This window comes from Silurus meridionalis, chromosome 25, assembly GCF_014805685.1.
Source record: "Silurus meridionalis isolate SWU-2019-XX chromosome 25, ASM1480568v1, whole genome shotgun sequence".
Taxonomy (NCBI): domain Eukaryota; kingdom Metazoa; phylum Chordata; class Actinopteri; order Siluriformes; family Siluridae; genus Silurus; species Silurus meridionalis.
Genome location: NC_060908.1, coordinates 13315618 through 13335457, shown reverse-complemented (window position 1 = coordinate 13335457; position 19840 = coordinate 13315618). Strand labels below are relative to the sequence as shown.

Below are 19840 nucleotides of genomic sequence, written 5' to 3'. Positions count from 1 at the left end.
GTCAAGTGAGTGTAAATTGCGCCGAAGGAGTCTGAGTGAGCGTGTAGCTCGCGGCGTGCCAGTTCTTCGCGACACTGTTATGCTTGAGAGTACTCAGTCTGGCGGTGTGTGTGTGTGTGTGTGGTTGTTCTTTCAAAAGCTTCAGCAATAACCCGTTTTCCATGCATGCATACACACATTCGCTACTGCAGTCTGTGTCTTCAGAAACGAAAAAAACAAAAAAAAAAAAAAAAAGAGGAAAAGGAAGTCCTGTGGAATCGTGGTCAGCGTCTAGAACGTGAGGAAAGTGTATGCTGCTTCATCAGTCCTGCTCTCTGTGCTTTGCTTTTCATCTCTCCCCCTCTCCCCCTCTCTCTCTCCCTATCATCTTTCTGCTCACGGCTCTAATCCTTTTTTCTCGAGCTCATCTCTCTCTCTTTTTTATTTATTTTTTTTACTTTCGACACGAAGGCACCCTCTGACATTACAGAGCGAGGCCGTGATTAAAACAGAGGGCAGAGGGTACGAGTTTGAGAGCTCCTCCAGTGATCCTGGTGCGGCTCAGAGGGTGTTCACTATTATAAGCTCGAATTTACTTGTACTATTTAGACAAAGGTTTATGTGCTTTTTAAAACAATCGGATTCCACATTTAATCCCAATTTGCCATAATCACCTTCACTCCTCTGGGAAGATGTTCCACTAGATTTTGGAGTGCGTTTGTGGAGATTTGTGAGCATGCAGCCACAAGGGCATTAGTAAAGTCAGGTACCGATGTTAAGTTAAACAAGGCGTTTTATTTATTTATATATCTTTCTTTTCCCTTTGACTTTAATTTTTTATTCGACTTGTAAAGTTATGAGGTCATGAAGAGAGTTTTCTGAAAGATTTGCTGCATTTGGTTTCTCTGCACAGGTGAGTCCAATGTCTGGAGTAACAGGCCTCCTGCTGGACATTTGTCTTTATTACACCCTTCATTACAGAGAAGCAGCACTGAGGACTCACTTTTTCACTCCCTCTCTCTGTCTATCTCTTTGTCCTTTTCTCTCACACTCACACACACACACACACACACACACACACACACAAAATCTCTCTCTCTTTTACACTCGTACCTCCTTTCTCACACTTTCCCTCAGACTCTCTATTTACTCGCTATCTGTCTATCTTTCTCTTACACACACTTTCTCTATCTGTCTTTCTCTTACACACTCATTCTGTCATTTTCTCTCTCTAGCTGTCTTTCTCTTACACACACACAAACACACACACACACACACACCTCTCTTTTTCCCTTACACTCTTTTGTTCCTCTCTTTCTCCCTCTCTCCTGTATCCCGTTCACTCACACTCACTCTCCTTCTCTCTTACTCTCTCTCTCTGTCGCTCTCTTTCTCACACACATACACTCTTGTGCTTTATCTCATTCTCTCTCTTTCAATCTCTCTCTCTCTCTCTCTCTCTCTCTCTCTCTCTCTCTCTCTCTCTCTCACACACACACACACACACACACACACACACACACACAAAATCTCTTTCTCTTTTAATTCAAAACTCTTTCTCACACTTTCCCTCACACTCTCTCTATTTACTCGCTATCTATCTGTCTTTCTCTCACACTCATTCTGCCATTTCTCTCTAGCTTTCTTTCTCTTTCTCACTGTCTTTCTCTTACACACACACACACACACACACACACACACACACACACACCTCTCTTTCCCTTACACTCTTTTGTTCCTCCTTCTCTCTCTCCCCTCTCTTTCTCTCTCTTTCCCTGTATCCCTTTCACTCACACTCTCTCCTTCTCTCTTACTCTCTCTCTCTCTCTCTCTGTCGCTCTCTTTCTCACAAACATACACTCTTGTTCTTTATCTCATTCTCTCTCTTTTAATCTCTCTCTCTCCCATTCTCTTCTTCCACCTCTTTTTGGTCATACCGTGTATTATTTCATGTGTTCATGAATAATACACAGCACAGAGGAGGGTTTGGAAACTGAAATCACCTAGCGGGGGACTCGCAAGACGCATGAGCTTTGTCGCTCGAGCTGTATTAATAGAATGATTAGCGTCAGGTGCCTTCACGTTGACGGAATCAAATGAGGAATTAGACAGAGGTAATTAAGAGGAAGAGACGATGATGTTGTGGTACTCGACAAGAAGAGCGCACAGTAAAGAGGAGAAAGTGGGCACCGTTCTCGAAAGGAAAACACTCCTGAATATCACAAGTCATTGCATGCAGCAGAAACGCAAACCACCTCTTATCGTTTTTCTCAGTTTAATCAACCCCATACCGCATCCTACGTGTCTCTCGGCTCTCCCTCACCACCCCATAAAGCTGCCCTTTCTGCTTTTTTCTTTAAAAACAAAACAATAATCCGATCTACAATATGGTTGCTTTGCAATCCCAGTGCAGTCGGTGTGTTTGAAAGTCGAGCAGCATGAGCGCTCTTGCAACAAGCAGTGTAGATTGTAAAAGGAACATCGTCAGGAGGCGGTATTAAAAAATATGCAGCAATTCGGATGAACACTGCAGAATAAACCCGACCTGGCAGCAGCGGTGCGTTATGAAGTCTGCTCACCTCGAGACTGTTCTACAAAGATGAGCTCTGGCAACTGCTTCATTTTTTCTTTTTTTTCTTTTGGTTTGGTTTTCTTTTTCCTGATTAAAGTTTAAACTGCTCAAGGTTTTTTTTTTCCTTCCTTTGAATTTGGTCTACAAACTACAATATTTGTTATGTAAAATGAGGAAAGCACTGTTAGCCCTCTTCCACATACTTGAGCTCATATACACTGATGCCTGACTAGTGTCGCTTTGATTGACAGATGAGAAATGAGTGTGAGAATAATGCCATTTCTTACTTTCATCACCCATGGCATGGCCAGGTCTCCATCCATCATGATGATGATAATAGCATAGACACATTTGTCTAATTTACAACATGTGCCTCGAAAACTGACCTTGTCAAGGTGGTAACTTGAGCAGACACAGACCTCGATACATCTTTCTAGCTTACATCACTGCAGTTATACGATTGTCAAACGTCTGGTTGACTCACCGGTGTGTAAAAACCTGTTACGATTCTCCAAGCTGTTCACAAATCACTATTTTCCAATGGAGCGATCACCTAATTACATTGGTTCCTACTGACTAATCACTGCTCACTGTTGGTTTCCAAATAAATATTTCCTGTTTTGCATTGACTAATCCCTGACTATCATATTCCCCAATGACCAATTTGTTTTCCTGATCACTGCAGTTTTCCAAATGACGATCACTGATCGTCGCTGTTCCCAACAAAAGATCACCGTTCACCATTGTTTCCCACCTGTACTACGACTTTTTATCTCTGACAACAACAGTAAAACAATACCATTGTTAATTGTTGAAAATACCAGTGTTTGTGAAATAAACAATCCCTGTTTTCCCCCGAACAACTAACAAACTAACTGATGTTGTTTCATCATCCTCAAAACCTCACTTTTTTAAACAACTATTCACCGCTTACTGGTTTTTCCTTCAACAACTAATAACTACTCATGTAGGATGTTTTGGAGACAAGGTGAGGGAGGCGAGATTGAGATGATTTGGACATGTGCAGAGGAGGGACATGGGGTATATCAGTAGGAGAATGCTGAGGATAGAGCCACCAGGAAGGAGGAAAAGAGGAAGACCAAGGAGGAGGTTTATGGATGTGGTGAGGACAGAGTAGTATGGAGACGGATGATCCGCTGTGGCGCCCCCCAATGGGAGCAGCCGAAAGAAGAAGAAGAAGAACTAATAACTACTTACTGTTTTTTAAACAACTAATCATTATATTCCCCGATAACCAATCAGAGCTCACTGCTGTTTCCAAATGACTGATCACTGATCCCTGTTATTTCCAGTAACTTGTTAGTATTTGTTTTCTTTTCTATTACTATCTATTCTGATTTGAAGTGAAAAATCATTCTTCTTGCCCTAAGCTGAGTTTGAGATAATATTGATTTAGTCCATGACAGAATCCTGGTGACTAAGCTCACGTGACTGAGCACTTAGCGATGGTCCTCTGAGTATAACAGCAAAGCCGGACGCCCCTTCATCTCAAGGACGAGGTTCTTTGTCAGATGGACGGCACGGCCAGTACAAGATTTGGCATTTATGACTAAATCAGCCGCAGACTCTCAAAACATGATTTAAATAGAGGGAAGATGCATGTTGTAAACAAACTCAACAAGCAGGTATAAATGTGTGTCAAGTGCATAAAGGTTTGGAAGACGCTAACCATGAATTTGACCTAAAAATCCAGTGCTGATGGTGTCCTTTCAATTTGATATATTACCGAACCTAAATATAATCTTTTCTATTATTTTTTGAATATTCGTGTGCCCTGCACAAGGTCAAAGGAGTCAGATATTTCTATTCTTTCAGGGTCCACACACATACCCCCAACACTTTGTAGTGTCTATGATTAGCTGTTGAAAAACACTGAAAAAACCTAGTAAAAGTTTCATCGAGGAACTGGATGGGTGGATATTGGATGTGATTTATTTAAGAGAAAAGTGCCAGGAAGATGAAAAGAAGGGGGGTTATGTTGTAAGTCTGGTAGGAGGGTTAATGTGAAATGTGCCGTATTTATTATCGTCACTTCGGGCAGAAGTTCTGGGAAGACCAGAACGACGAGCGCATGTCTTTAGCGATATTTCCATTCCTTATATCCATCGACCTCATAACATTCATCTCTCTCACGGCATCACTTTCTTCGTTCTCCTCTTGTCTTCCCCTCCAGGTTCTCTTTTGACATTCATTCTGCGGCCGGATAGAATCTCATATTTGGTTGATCTTCAAAAAAAAAGCACCTGACACGACATTTATCTTCGCATTCGAACGAACGTACGCAGTCGGTCTCGACGAAAGCTCGAGAAAAAGACCGGGGTGCCGACATGGAAAAGGAGAAAGGAACATGTGCCGAAATTAATGAAAAGTGTCTCGCTTAACAATGGCAGACTTCCTGGTGTTTCGCGCCAGCCTCCAGCATTCTCCTGTGACTTCCGCGGTACTGTCAAATCAATCGCAGCATGGCGGGCATTTAAATATGCTTATTCAAATCGCTAGATCTATCATGTACGCCCGATCAGAATGTCTTTGTAATTGATTGGGTTTTGGCAGCTGCTCAGCAGGTTCGCATGGCTAATCTTTTGCATTAGCATGTCATTTATGTGTTTAGCTAGAGTATCATTCAGATCATCATGTCCTTGATTTGCTTTTAGGACAGCGAATAAGAAAAAACACACTCTTCTTCTATATAATAATCAGAAGAGTGAATAGCATTAAAGTGGCATATGGTTGTCGATAGTACGGATATGAGTCGCTAATGTTAAGAAAAAGCCGTGTTGTACAATGTGATTGCTATCGGTCCAAACGACCTCCTGTACCGCTCCTTTCTACAGTCGAGCCGAATTAGTCTTCCGCTGATTCAAAAGTAGGTCACGGAGGAAGTGCTGTTTATTGTCCAGAGCGTCCTCTCTTCCACCGCCACCTCAGAAATGTCCACTGAGCAGCACAAGAGAGAGTCAGCGTTCATTTAATCCAGCTAGTTCTTGTTATCGCAAGAAAAACATGGCTTGACATGCCACCAAAATATGACAGCGTGTGGAAAAAAAGCCTGAAGACTTTTTCTAATAGCAAAAAAGTGCAAAACACCGACTCCCTACATAAATGTGTAAAGAAAAACAGAACAGGAATACTAATTATAAATTTACTATAAAAAGGAACGTGTTTATAATCCATATCATCAGCCCCAGGGTATGCGGATTGCCCACCATGAGGATGGGTTCCCCTTTTGAGTCTGGTTCCTCTCAAGGTTTCTTCCTCATAACATCTAAGGGAGTTTTTCCTTGCCACAGTCGCTACGGCTGCTCAACAGGGATACTTACACACCATTCACCTTCACTGTTGATTTCTGTAAAGCTGCTTTGAGACAATGCCTGTTGTGAAAAGCGCTATAGAAATAAACTTAACTTGACTTGACATACCAGCCCATGTGAATTACCCGTTGCTATAGAAACGATATCATGTTAGAACTGGTGCGTTTATCTAATCCAGATCTATCATCAGAGCCTTGATCTTACCTTCTGAGCAATCCTGTTTGAGAATTCAACACCGCTGTGGTATAAACCCAAACAAACCATGGATCTTGCCTTCATCTCGGTTTGCAACATTGTGAATAAACAAACGTCGTGGCAAGATTGGCTTGGTCAATATAAACAAAAGCTAGTCATAACGTCTTATCTTTCTTAGGTTATTCTAAATTCAGCAGAACCAAAACAAGGTTCATTTCGGATCGAAACGGATGTGGAGCGAGTTGTATTGGTGCCTCACAGTTCCAGGTGTGTTTATGAGTGTGTTTTAGTAAGACTGAGGAGTGCTAATGGGATAAAATGCTCCGTTTTTATTAACGCTTGAGGGCTATAAAATAAGTATATATCTTTAAGCATAAATACATATATTCAGTTCAGTAGGCATCATAAAAAAGTTTCACAGAAATAAAAATTTGTAAATATATACCTTAATGAGCAAGTCCAGAGGCAACAGAAGCAAAGAAAAATGCATGAGAAAGAAACCTCGAGAAGAAACAGGTGAAAAAGCAACCTACCTTTATTCTGGGCAACAGTAATTTCATATTTTATTATGAACAATTGTAGATTTTGGAAATAATTTTAATTTCAAAAAAGTTGTATTCAATAGGTTTATTATTTCAAATAGGAATGTTGTATCAGTACAGGATGTTGGAAATAGTTGATGTATTAAAAGAACGGCAAAATCATACAGAAAAACCCAAAATATACAGTAAAAAGTTAATATATTTTTTTCTTTTTTTTTCCTCTCAGCCTTTCCTCAGAGAAAGGAAACAGGTTATCCGTGGTGCGCATGCATTTCTGACCTGCTGTACCTGCAATACAGGGAAGCTGTCAGGTTCGTCACTTTCTTCATCATTCCATCATGATAAAGGAAAAAAAAAATAATCGTAATAAAATAATCTGCACCGCTGGGCAAAAATTCTTTGGATCATGTTTGTGCTTAGACCAGAGGAACAGGGTTTGACTTAAAAATTGGAGAACTTTCAGAAGGCTTTGCCTCACTGAGGAGCCTTGTACACTCCCCAAGGCCTTTTTGTTGCTTTAGAATACTTGTATCTCTCTTTCACCATTGTAGATCTGTCTATATCTTCCCATGTGCTCTCACTCCCATTATCCTTTTGCATCTCGGGGGAAATTTCACTCCTGTCTTCTTACTCATCGACTCGATTTTTGCTCCAACTTGCCGTCTTCTTCGTTATCCCTGTGCTTTGGTGATCCACATCGAAATGACCGCCTCGCATTCAACTGATCAGAAGTTAAATTTCGGTAAATTTTCCAGCAGGGTTGGGTTTCGTTTGTTTCTTTAGTAGTCGGTTTATTGCAATGCAGCCAAAAGAGACCACACCAGGCCACATAATTCCCACCTCGACTACCAAGTGCAAAAAATACACAAAAAAAAGACTTGCTCAAAATTTTCTCTATATAAGGCATTTCTGATGTGCTGTACCCGCAACACTCGGAAGCTGTCGGGTTCAACTAACACTTATACAGTATATATGTGTGTATATATATCTCTACACTCCATCATGAGAGGAAACAAAATCTATGGATGATGTTTGTGCTCAGGCCGGGGGAACTGACTTAATATGAGCATTCTATAAGTTTTTGTGGTTTCTTTGGTAGCCAGTTTATTGCTTATTGCAAAGTTGGTCAGCCACAAGAGACCACACCAGGCCCACAACGAAGCAGATGTTATTGGGGAAGTAGACCACATCATTGATGGGACAACAGCATGGTGGTGTGTGTAGCGTTAGTACAAGTGCTTCACCATTTGTGCTTGGAAACAACATTTCTGAGGTCAGAAACAAAGATGTCCTACGCGAATACAGTGTTGAATTAGAGATTTATATATGTGTGCCTTCTTTTTAAAAGCTTGCCAGCTTTTTGTGTGTATATGTGTGTGGTGTGTGCGCTGTACCGGGACCTGGATCCCTCAGGACAAAACAGAAAATGTCCCAAGAGGCAGGTTTTTACTTTGATTTGGAGCTCGAGAGGTGCGAGTTTGATGTTTGTTGGCAGGGTTGGCAGCTTTCCACACAATTCCCACCCCAGCTCCAACTGCAGAATCACACAAAAAGTATTTTCTGTCTTTTTCTGTATAAGCGAACAGGTTAACCGTGGTGTGCACGCATTTCTGGTCTGCTGTACCTGCAATACATTGAAGCTGTCGTGTTCGATTGCCATGTACATATATTCTGTAATAATTTCATCAACAGTTTAAAATCACTTATTGTCACGACGCCGCTTCTGTAGCCCGAAGGCCTGCAATCTGCTTTTTTTTTCCCGTTTGCGTGCTAAAATTCTTTTCTGCTGCCTCGGAACGAGTTGTTTTCTTTTGTCTTTTGTCCAATTGATGAATCACCATCCCGGTCCACATCGTCTCTGTCGGGTCAGTATTTCTTTGTTTTGCATTAAAGATTACTGAAGTGGTGAGCATTCTTTCTCCTCATGTCCCCCTTTCTCTGTCTGCCTTATTCCTTTTTTTTTCGTCCTCTGTTTGTCTCAATCTCGTTTTCTCTGTCCTTGAATCATTACCGTGTCTGGCTCTTCGTGTTTCCCTTCCCCTTGCTAACTCCTGCGAAATCCTGCACTCTGAGCCTGGTAGTAGCACTCAGATTTGACACGGCATTCCTTTTAATCAAATACACTACTACCACTGCTCGCTGCACACTGTAAACTTCACACCTTTGGCGAAAGAAAGCCTCGAAATCGCTTCGCTGTAACGGATGGTGAGCTTGTTAGCATAAAGAATGACTCAGCTATGATGAGTATCCTTAGTGCCCTGAGGAAAACAAGCTAGCAAGTCACTAGCCAGACATGTGCTGGACTGTTTTCTCTTCACATAGGATGTTCTTCAAGTCTAAAGACGATCATTTTCTCTTCAGGGCAAGGAATGTTGTGTTTGGTTTTTTTTTTTTCTTATTCTACATTTAGTCCCTTATTTGCTGTTATGATAGCCCTCACTTTTCTGAGATGATGTTCCATTAGATTTTGGATTGTGCTTATGGAGATTTGTGACCATTCAACCATAAGGGGTGTTAATAGAGTCAGGTAATGATGTAGGAGGAGGCCTGGGGTGGGATCAGTGTTCCAATCCATCCCAATGGTGTTCAATAGAGTTGAGGTCATAAATCCTAGCAGAAGATCTTCCACTCTAACTCGTGTAAAACATATATCTTCCTGGGGCTGGCTTTGTGCACAGGGGGATTGAAACCAGGTTTGGGTCTCAAGTGAAGGAAAACATACAATTGTGTGCTTCTAACTTTGTGGTAACAGTTTAGGAAAGAAAAACATATGGCTATTGAAGGAAAAGTCAGGTGTCCCATTACTTTAGTCCATATAATGTACCGTATAAAGATATAAAAGCAAGGATGTTTTTCCTTCTGGTTAGTGAACGAAGGAAGATATGTGCTTGGGCTTTTAGTTGCACTCTTATGCGTTTCCATTAACGTGAGGCACTGAAAAGAAGCAAATACTTTGTTTTTACCCACTAAAGGAAAATTCTGCACATGACTCACAAACAACAAGCTTGTCTTCACTAATGTCGATAATTGTTTCATCCGCTGTTCAGTGTTCCATGCAATGCTGCCATTAGCACTCACATAGACCTAAATAACAAGCTGAACTATATGTACCACAGAGCCGAAGTTACCCCATGAAGTGCCTCCGTGCCTGGAAAAGATGCTAATGGAGGACGCTGGGTTTTGCAGACGAACCTCGCCAGCTGCCCTGATTTAGACACCATAGCGTGTGTTTTTTATTATTATTATTTTTAAACATAATGTATAGATACTAAGCAGAGAGTCTCTTATGCCCCAGAGATACGCTACTGCTGACATTTCTCTTCTTGCTTATTTACGGGTTTTTCTTCCCTTGCTTTTTTTTCCAACTGGTTTTCGCAGCCGCATTTTTTCCAGTAACGGGCCGCCGCGGGCACGGCCAGTAAAGGCCGGAGTTATCCATCACTGCAAACTTTAACACCCCCCAACCCCCCCTTTCTCCAGCATCTTCTAGTCTGCTGACTTGAAACCAGTGGCGCGAAGCTGCTGCTAAGAGGACAGCTCAGGGTTTCGTTAGCAGCGTCCGAGAACAAGAGAGGGGGGAAAAAAGCAAGACGTGCAATTTTAATTGCCATGCCCAGCTCCCTGGCCCATCAGGCTCAACATGACCGAGCACTGGCAAATGCTGAGGCAGCGATTTTTAAGACGAGGAGAGAGCGAATTAGATTTTTTTTTCGCTTTTCAAACCCTGACACATTCAGGTTGTTTTTCAAACGTTTGACAAGTCAGGATGCAGGAATGCTCCAGATGCATAGTGATAATGATGCTATTGCCAAGTGGACATTTGGATGCACTACATACTGTAGATTTGAGCTCACTACAATCATATAATACGCAATCGCGAAAAAGTCTAATGCATTGTGGGTATGTTGAGGGAAAAAATTCTCTGTTTACTGCCTAGGTCCTGTATTAGGTTTTAAAAATTTTCGTTAGTATTACTTTGATTTTTTTAGCAATCGTTTGCACATTTATTTTCAGCATAATAATCACCAGTTTAAAAGTTACAGCTTTGCCTGACACTGGAGACTCCTTCAAAAAAAAAGCTAAATTGCAAAAACACACCTGGTTTTAACCCGGCCCTGTAAAGTCCGTGTCCTGGTAACAAAAGCCGATTTAAATAAGTATGTTTACCATCCACTTGTACTTTTAGAAATCTGCTTTCTCATGGAAAAATAAATCATAGCCTACAGCGCTGTAGTTTATTATAAATGACACTACGGATATGAACCGTCCTATATTCAAATTCATTCAAAACCTGGCCTTTCCCACCCCCTCAAAGATCATGCATGGATAGTTAATAAGACTCAGTGCTGCGTGTCTTTGATATTTTTAAGTGCTGAGTGGGCCGAGAGCTCGCGCCCTTCTCTGTTCTCCCTGGTCCTACGCCAGAGCCGGGGAGATAAGGGTGTCCTGCAGCGCTGGCTAAAACGGACGACTGGTCAGCTGCTCGAAGCCAGGGGAGCGGAGCGCGCGTTTTCATTATCAGTTAGGTGCAGCTGGGGGGAAAGAGCTTCAAACGGAACGGAAGGTGAACCACTAAAAGCCCATTTGGGGTTAATCCTGCATAAAGATTGCCTTCTCGTTGAGTGTTTCGTCATTTCGCCCGAAAGTTTGCTCGACCTTTCGGAACGAGTGCCCGGGGCGTCTCGGCTCTGTAAAGGCCTTGCTATAAATCTGTAAAGATCTATAAATAGATGCATAATCAGCTCGTAAGAAGATTTTAGACGTACATAATTATTTCGGAATAAACGCTAATTTGGGGAAACGTTTATTGCTCTATTATACACTTTATGAACAAAAGTTTGTGGACACCTAACCATTAACTTCGTAATTAGCTTTTTGGGCACCCTGTTCCATATTTAGTCCCCATTTTCTGTTACAAGATTCCCACTCTTTTGGGAATTTTGTGTGCTTGTGAAGATTTTAAGTCAGATACTGATGTAGGTGATGTGAAAATGCCTTTGGTGCTTTTTTAAATTTAACTCAAAGGTGTTCAATAGGGAAAAGATCAGAGTTCTTTAGCAGGACACTCAGGATCTTCAACTGCAACCCATGAACAGCTTGTCTTCATGGAGCCGGCTTTGTGCACAGGAACATTGTTTTTCCCAAACAGATTCGGGTCTCCTAGTTTTTAAGTTAAGGGAAAATGTAATCCTTCCACATTCATAGACATTGTATACAATTGCATGCCTCCAACTTTGGTGACAGTTTGGCTAAAAAGTTGAAGTGTCCCAATACTTTTGACCAATATCAAGCAAAAAGGGTGAGAAATGTATTTGAGTATTTATGTATTAAATGCATTGATTATTGACTGGCGTATCACAATATAAATGTTTCTACCAGCATGACGTATGGCATTATTATTCATAGCTGCTGTAGCGCAAGTGATAACAGGAACATTGAACATAACAATAGCTGTTCTGCTCAATCCTTCAGCCAGAGTTAGCAAAGATCTCTGTGCCTTGATCACTGCCACCACGGGCTGTTCCAACCCCCAGGGTCAAACCAAAAAGAAAAAAAAATGCTGCTGGCTGTAGATTTCTAGCCTGATAGCTCACTGCTATCTAATCTCTCCCAAACATGCTTGCTGTATTTCTTTCTTTCTTTCTTTCTCATGCTTTCTATCCCTCTCCCTCTTTCTTCCTCTCTGTCAGTGCTCTAGCCCGGCACTGCTGTGAGATCTCAGACCTGTTTACTCATGCTGATAAGCCAGATTGCTATCAGAGGGCCTGAGCTGATTGCTCAGATTGCTGTCAGTGATCTGTAGGGCAAAAAAAAAAGAAGAGAAGATAAAAAAGAGAGCACGCTTCATCCCGCATTCTGCATGCAGCCTCGTGCCGCTCTTACATTTATTTTATTTGTTTTTTTCACTTTAACTGACTTAACCTGCATCTATCGACAGGTTTGTGAGGACAGAGTACTAAACGCATATTGATGCCTAAACATAGGATTGGTTTGTGCTTTTTGTACATCCCATTCCACATTTCATCCCCATTTCTGTTAGAATAACCTCCACTCTTCCAGGATGGTGTTCCACCAGATTTTGGAGTGGGCTTGTAAAGATTTATGTTTACAAGGGTGTTAGTAAAATCATGTACTGATGTTGGTGAGGTGCAGTCAGCGTTCACATTCATCCCAAAGGTGTTTAATAGGGTTGAGGTCAGAGCTCTACAGCAGGAGATCTTCCACACACTTCCAGCTGACTTTGTGCACAAGGGAATTGTCATGCTGGAACAGGGTTGGATCTTCTAGTTTAAGTTTTATGATGCAACCAAAGCAGACCTGTAGATAAACTCAGATCTCAACACCCAGATCATGATATTATAATTTTATCTATATAATCTTTCTTGGGCATTAAAGTGTTTGAAAGTAATTAAAGTGTTTATTTTTATTTATTTCTTAAGAATTCCATTTTCCAGTACAAATAAAAGGGGAGGAAAATCTTTGGCCTCTAATTTGTGCTGCTCTGGTTGTTAAACCAACAATGGAAGCTGATAAAATAAGAAAATTGAGAGTCTTATATTATAAAGCAGTGATGTGCAAACACAGAGACACCGGATAAAACCCAGCACTGCCGTCCTTTCTTGCTATGAAAAATAAAGCGCATGGGAAAAGAAAAAGAAAATGGGGGACGGCGGTGGGGGAGTTGCAAAGTGCGTCAGTGAAAACGCCACAATTATTTATTCATGTCACAGACTCTTTCTGCCGAGGCAGGCCTTTATTAAGCACTGCAGTGGAGAGACTGACTACTAAACAGGAGAAGCTCTGCTGAAACTCCCCCGAAACCTTAAGAGCCTAATTAAAAGGGCTGTACACGTCGGAAGCTGGCATGACACGTAACGTTTGGTGATACACACACCATATACCATGTCCTATTTAACCGGAAGCCTTGGAATTGATCAACAAAAAGGAGAGTTGTGATGCGGTTAGCTTTATTTCCTGCTCGGGAATTATCACAAAACGTCGAACCAAACATCAGTACATTCACTTTTGCACTTCTTAACCTTGTGGCTATGTAGGTTTCCTACCATTCAGCCTTTCTTTAGGAAAATCAAAAAATAGAGCTCATCAACTATCAGGCTCGATCGCAGCCATGGTAAAGACTCAAGAGGCTTTGGATCGTTCTATTTTCCCTTCACTTGGAACATAAACACAGGCTTCCTAACATCGCTGGAATGTGCTTAGAAAGATTTTTACTGTGATGTAGGGTACAAGTAATAACATCCTCAGACCCACCACAAACAAGTTTCACACCTTTTCACCAGACGCTTCTACGGGACGCCATAGAAAAACTAGCTCGAGGCAGAAGGTAGTATAACAGTAGGGTGTCTACACACCTTCAGTGCTTCACCCCTAAAAATCTCCTTTATAGTCACAAGTTAGCTTGTTTTTTGCTAATAGATTTTTTTTTAATGCAATAAATAAAAAAAGAAAGTAAGCAAGATTACACAAGAAACCACAAAATGCTTTTGTCGTCTTGCTTACTTTCTTTCTTTTTTTGGTTGTTTTTTATTTGTTTATTTAATTGTAAGTCTGGATTTCAGACTGTTTTCAGGGTTTTCATTTAAAGCATATGCAAAGACCAGTTACTACCGAAACAATAACTATGTATACGAATGTAAAAACCTTACTAATGTTCGCGAACGTGAATCAAACATTTCCGACCAATTAGGTAAGAGAATTCGAGAACAGCACAGTGCTATAAAGACTTTTCTGGCTTTTAAAATTGTAGATTTACTTTTTTCACGCTGCTAGGACCTTTTTTTGTAGGGTGGAAAGACAATTGTGTGAGCATCAAAAATGATTGCATCATTATAAAGAAAAAAAAAAATAAAAGCCTATCAGGTTAGAATATGCAACGCTGACAGTTTTTTATGTTTTTTTTTTGAAGCCACCACATCAAGCAATTTATTATTGAATACAGAAATCTTCAAAACAGAGTTCTGGTGACTTTAATTCATAGTTTATAAGGCATCCTGCTGTCTTTCTTTTTCTCTCTCTCACTGCCTGTGTCTGTGTTTCTCACCACTTCAGAGTGAAAGCGAAGAAGGGGGTGAATCTCCTTAGCACCAAGTCGAAGAGCAGCCAATGGAAGGTGGACTGGGAGGAGCAGTCTGGGGCCAAGCACTCCATTACCACAGTGGAAGTCAGCAAGATCAAAGGTGTTTCCGGGTAAGATATCAATCCCTACCATCAATGAGTGATTTTATGACTCTAGTTTGTTCCTTTTGTCAGCCAGGTTCCTCACTGACATGTGAATGGTGACAATTTTCCATGCTTCTTTACTCTTTTTCTCATGTCCCCCCATAAAAAACAAAAAGACTTGTGTGAAACTGGAGCTTATACACTATATGGACAAAAAGACAAAAGTTTCGGTACCATTATCCAGCTCAAGCCAAAACCATGAACTGTGGAGCAACATTTTCACCCTTTACATAGAGTTTTATCACAGATCTCATCTTCCAACAATACATTTATATTTACAATTTTACAATTAATATTAAGTTTGTAATGTAGTGTACCAGTGTAGATTTATTCATTGCTAGAGACTCTTTTGTTCATCGCTCTGGACAAGGTTGTCTGCTAAATCGCGTAAATGTAAATACAGCATGATGCTTAGTTTCACTAGCAGTAGCAGTAAGAACGTCCTTTGTTGTCTAGGAGAATAATACAGTCAGACCCTGACCTAAGACCACTCGACTGACATTTCAGAGATACAACGGTCACCTGAGACGGAGGAAAAAAACAAATTTTATATATATATATATATATATATATATATATATATATATATATATATATATATATATATATATATATATATATAGTATATATATATATATATATATATATATATATATATATATATATATATATATATATATATATATATATATATATATATATATATATATATATATATAGTCACTCTTCTCAGCTTTTTAAAAATAAAAACTATATAAAAAAATAAAGACTTTTGAAATAAACAACCGTTTATTTCAGTCCCTATCTAAGTCTTAAGTTGGGGTCTACCTGTATCACATTCTTAAATTAAACGCAAAAGAAAACTGCCCTACACGAACGCAAGTGACTGAAATCTTTACGATTTTAAATGATTTCATACATTACAAATATAATATGTATTAACATTAATGTTTAATGTGCTTTTTGGTGGGTTTTTTTATGTTTCTTTTGGGGTTTTTGAGGATGGGAAATATTTTTTGCTGATGTTGCTCGACTATAACTTTTCCCTTTCATTATGAACAAAAATAAAGCCATACAGGTGGAAATGTCACAAGCTGAAGCGATGTAGGTGAAGGTGTATCTGTATAAGTGCAGTTGTAGTAATTTATAACCACACGCTTCACTGAAAGTGCCACCGAACTTTTTTAATTTTGCAAAATGGATTTTCAAAAGTACAAGGCCAGGGTTCAGAAAGTTCTGGCCTACGAGGCGTCGCTGCAGCTCAGCCATAAAACAATGTGGAACGCCTCGAGCATTACAAAATGCTATTAGGCTATTATCACAAAATGCTGAATACGTAACTCCCATCTGAGGAAGCACAAGGTCAAATACTGGAATATAAAAAAAGTAGAGCAAGTGGGGGACAAAGTCGGCATGTGTCTTTATAAGTGTACACTAACAGTGGGGCAAAATTTCAGCTAATGGGGTACATGTATGCTAGTCCTGACCCATTAAACACTGTACAAAAAATACTCCATGAACTAAAGAGATAGATAGATAGACAGACAGACAGACAGACAGACAGACAGACAGACAGACAGACAGACAGACAGACAGACAGACAGATTTTAGAATTAAAATTGTTGCTCTCCACAAAGACGGCCGAGGCTATAAGAAGTTCAGTAACACCCTGAAACTGAGTTACACCACAGAGGCCAGGGTCTTACGGAGGTTTTCCAAGACGGTTTCCACTCGGAACAGACCCCACAAGGGTCCATCAAAGAAGTTGAGTCTTCGTGCTGTGCTCACAAAAAAGCCTGGAAACAGTTTGCTGAAGATGACCTGTCTAAGAGCATGAATTCCTAGAACTATGCCCTGTGGTCTGAGGAGACTGAGATAAACTTGTTTGGCTCAGATGGTGTCCAGCATGTGTGGCGATGCCCTGTTGAGGAGTGAAAACTGTGTCTTGCCTACAGTCAAGCATGGTGGTGGTAGCATCATGGTCTGGGGCTGCATGAGTGCTGCTTGTAGTGGGGAGCTGCGGTTTATTGAGGGGAAACACGGATTTCAACATGTACTGTGACATTCTGAAGCAGAACATGATTCCCTCTTTTCAGAAACTGGGCCGGACGGCAGTTTTCCAACATAATAATCACTCCAAACCTACCAGGAGGATTGAGGCAGTGCTAAATAACAATGGTGCTTACACAAAATATTGACAATTTGGACACAGTTTTGACACGTTCACTAAGGGTGCACTCAGTTTTTTTGGCCACCTATTTAGACAATAATGGCTGGATGTTGAGTTATTTTCAGAGGACAGTAATTCTGTAGTGCTTTACAAGCTGCATATTGACTACTCTAAGTATTGCCCCTTGAGAAAACTTTCTTTCGGCTTCTCCCATTAGGGGTCGCCACAGCGGATCATCCAGATTCATGATCCGCACGTTCGATTTGGCATGTTTTTACGCTGGATGCTCTTCCTAACGCAACCCTCCCCATTTATCCGGGCTTGGGACCAGCACTAAGAGTGGCTGGGGTGGGGGAACCAACTCTTGGTGAGAGCACCGCATCCTAACCACTAGACCACCAGGACACCAAGTATTGTCCCTTGAGAAGATCTACTAGAATGGTTTCTGAAATGTGGGGGGTGTACTCACTTTTGTGAGATACTGTAATTTACATGGCTTGGAGTGGAAGATCCTGAGTGGGCTGCTATAGAGCGCTGACCTTAACCCCACTGAACACCTTTGAATTGAATTGGAATGCTGACTGCAACCCAGGCCTAGTATAGTCTAGTCTAGTCCATAGTCTAGTTTAGTATAATCTTCAGAGAAGAGTGGCTTTTTTTATAACAGCTGACTGGAACTAAACTTGGAATGGGATGATCAGAAAGCACATGCAATTCTTATTGTAAGGTGTCCACAAACCTTTGTCTATATAGTGTATATTAATGTCTTTCTGCATATTTGTCATGATATATCTATTATAACTATCATATTAATAGTCCACATGTCACTTACAATCTATCAAATGATATACTGACTGAAGTATTTACCCACCCTGAATATTTCCACACAGAACTGCTATGGAACTAGTTGGGATTACAGTATTGGTCTGTCTGATTCTGATTAGCTGAAAGGTGTGCGTTAAAAGCGCTGAATGCTCGAGCGATCAGTTTAATCACCTTATAACCATAGTTTTTAATAAACGCAGTGGGCTAAATTTATGTCAGTCAACATACGGTGAACATGTTAGTACTGTAAAATGCACAACATTTTGCACTCGTTTGTTAATAATCGGTTCCACAGCCACCATTTATCTAATCGATAAGAGCAGGTTGCACTTTTGAAGCGATGCTCCGCTTGCGTGTCATCCGGATAATTATATCTTACCATCCTCTATATGTTACGACACTTTTCGACCTTTAATTATAGAGCACAGAAGGATTTCTAACAGGCCGATTTAGGTGTCCAGACATCAGCATAACCCTTGATTCTATGCTTTGATGGTGATCATACATTTTTCTTTTTTTTTTTTTTTTTGGTATTTCACAATCTCAGCAACAACAACAACAAAAAAAAGTACTATGGCTCTTCATGTTCAGCTTGTGAAAGCTCCAGGCGTGTTTTTCCCTCTCTCTGGAGATAAAGGAGTACTCAAAAATACAAGGCCAGACAGCACAGACAGCTTTTCCTTCATCACTGACCAAAGTCAAATCGATAAAGCACAAAAGTAAGCGGGCATGGCGCAAAAAAAAAAAAAAAGTCTAATGGTCCTCTCATTTTCTTCCCCTCGCTCCATTTCCATTTCCGCACATTATTTTCTTCGTTTAAAACCCTCCCGGTTATATAATCCAACGACGTCTCGGCTCTCCTAGCCCGCTTTCCTGATTCTCTTTGCTTTGCTGCGAGCTGTTAAAATGCAATAAAGATGATGAGATCCCCAAAGCTACATCTCGATCCGACTCCATCCTGCTAAGTGCAATACCTTTAATGGGGACCCTTTCGTTTTTTTTTCTTTTCTTTCTTTCTTTCTTTTTTGGCGACAGCACATTTAACAGTGATGTACTTTTTTTTTTTTTTGTCTTCTACATGCAGTATAAAATAATGTGTTCAGTTTGGCTGCTTTAAAAAAATTGGGCTTAAAAGCAGCCATTAATGAAGTGATTTGGAAACATGTCCCTTTATATATATATATAAGTGAAGAATCATATACTCTTCAGGGAAGATGTTCTACGTTTCTGGGAACATTGATAAATTTGTGCTCATTTAGATGCAAGGATGTTAGTAACGTCAGGTACTGATATATGTTGAGGAGGCCTGGGGTGCAATCAGGGTTCCAATTCATCCCAAAGGCATTCAGTAGGGTACCGGGTCTGAGACCAGACACTCAAGATCTTCCACTCCAACACATGTAAACCATATCTTCATGTAGCTGGCTTTGTGCACAAGGCCAGTGTCATGCTGGACCAGGCTTCCTCATTCATTTGAAGGCAAAATTGAATGCTACTACATACTAACCCTATACAATTAGGGAAGTTTGGAAAAGCCAGGCTGGAAAAGTCAGGCATTTTCTTGAGAAATGTTATATTATACAACATTCTCCTACTAAAAATGCATCATAATTCAGTGACCACCACAAAGATAAAACAAAAAGAGAGCTCATAATAGTAAATTAGGCTGACATTATCATGAGCCTTTTGGAAACTTCACAAAGTGAACTGCCAATCTTCTTCATCTCCCCCTAAAAACCGTCATCGCTGACAGTTTGAATAGCTTCAATTTAATCAAAGCTCTTTGTTTATAAAGTGAGCTTTCAAACGTCCATATCTTTAATGTGCGCACAAGATAAATACACTGTTGGCCGGCTGAGTCGAGTGTAAACTTTAGTTTTAAAGTTGTCACTGCCGCTTTACAAGATATTTTGGTGTGCACTGTTTTGTTAGCTAGGAGAAATATTATTCAAGTGATTCAAAGCCAGAACAGTGGAAATATAGA

At 40.5% G+C, this 19840-nt stretch overlaps 1 protein-coding gene across 2 annotated transcripts in view; it reads left to right on the top strand.

The window, feature by feature from the left end:
* The window catches only part of tmem132e (transmembrane protein 132E), a 238781-nt gene that overhangs the window by 184061 nt on the left and 34880 nt on the right, over positions 1-19840 (top strand). For both annotated transcript variants that reach the window (XM_046838888.1, XM_046838887.1), the window contains exon 3: positions 14691-14828. In XM_046838888.1, the coding sequence (XP_046694844.1) occupies positions 14691-14828 (138 nt within the window). The remainder of the gene's footprint in view (positions 1-14690; positions 14829-19840) is intronic.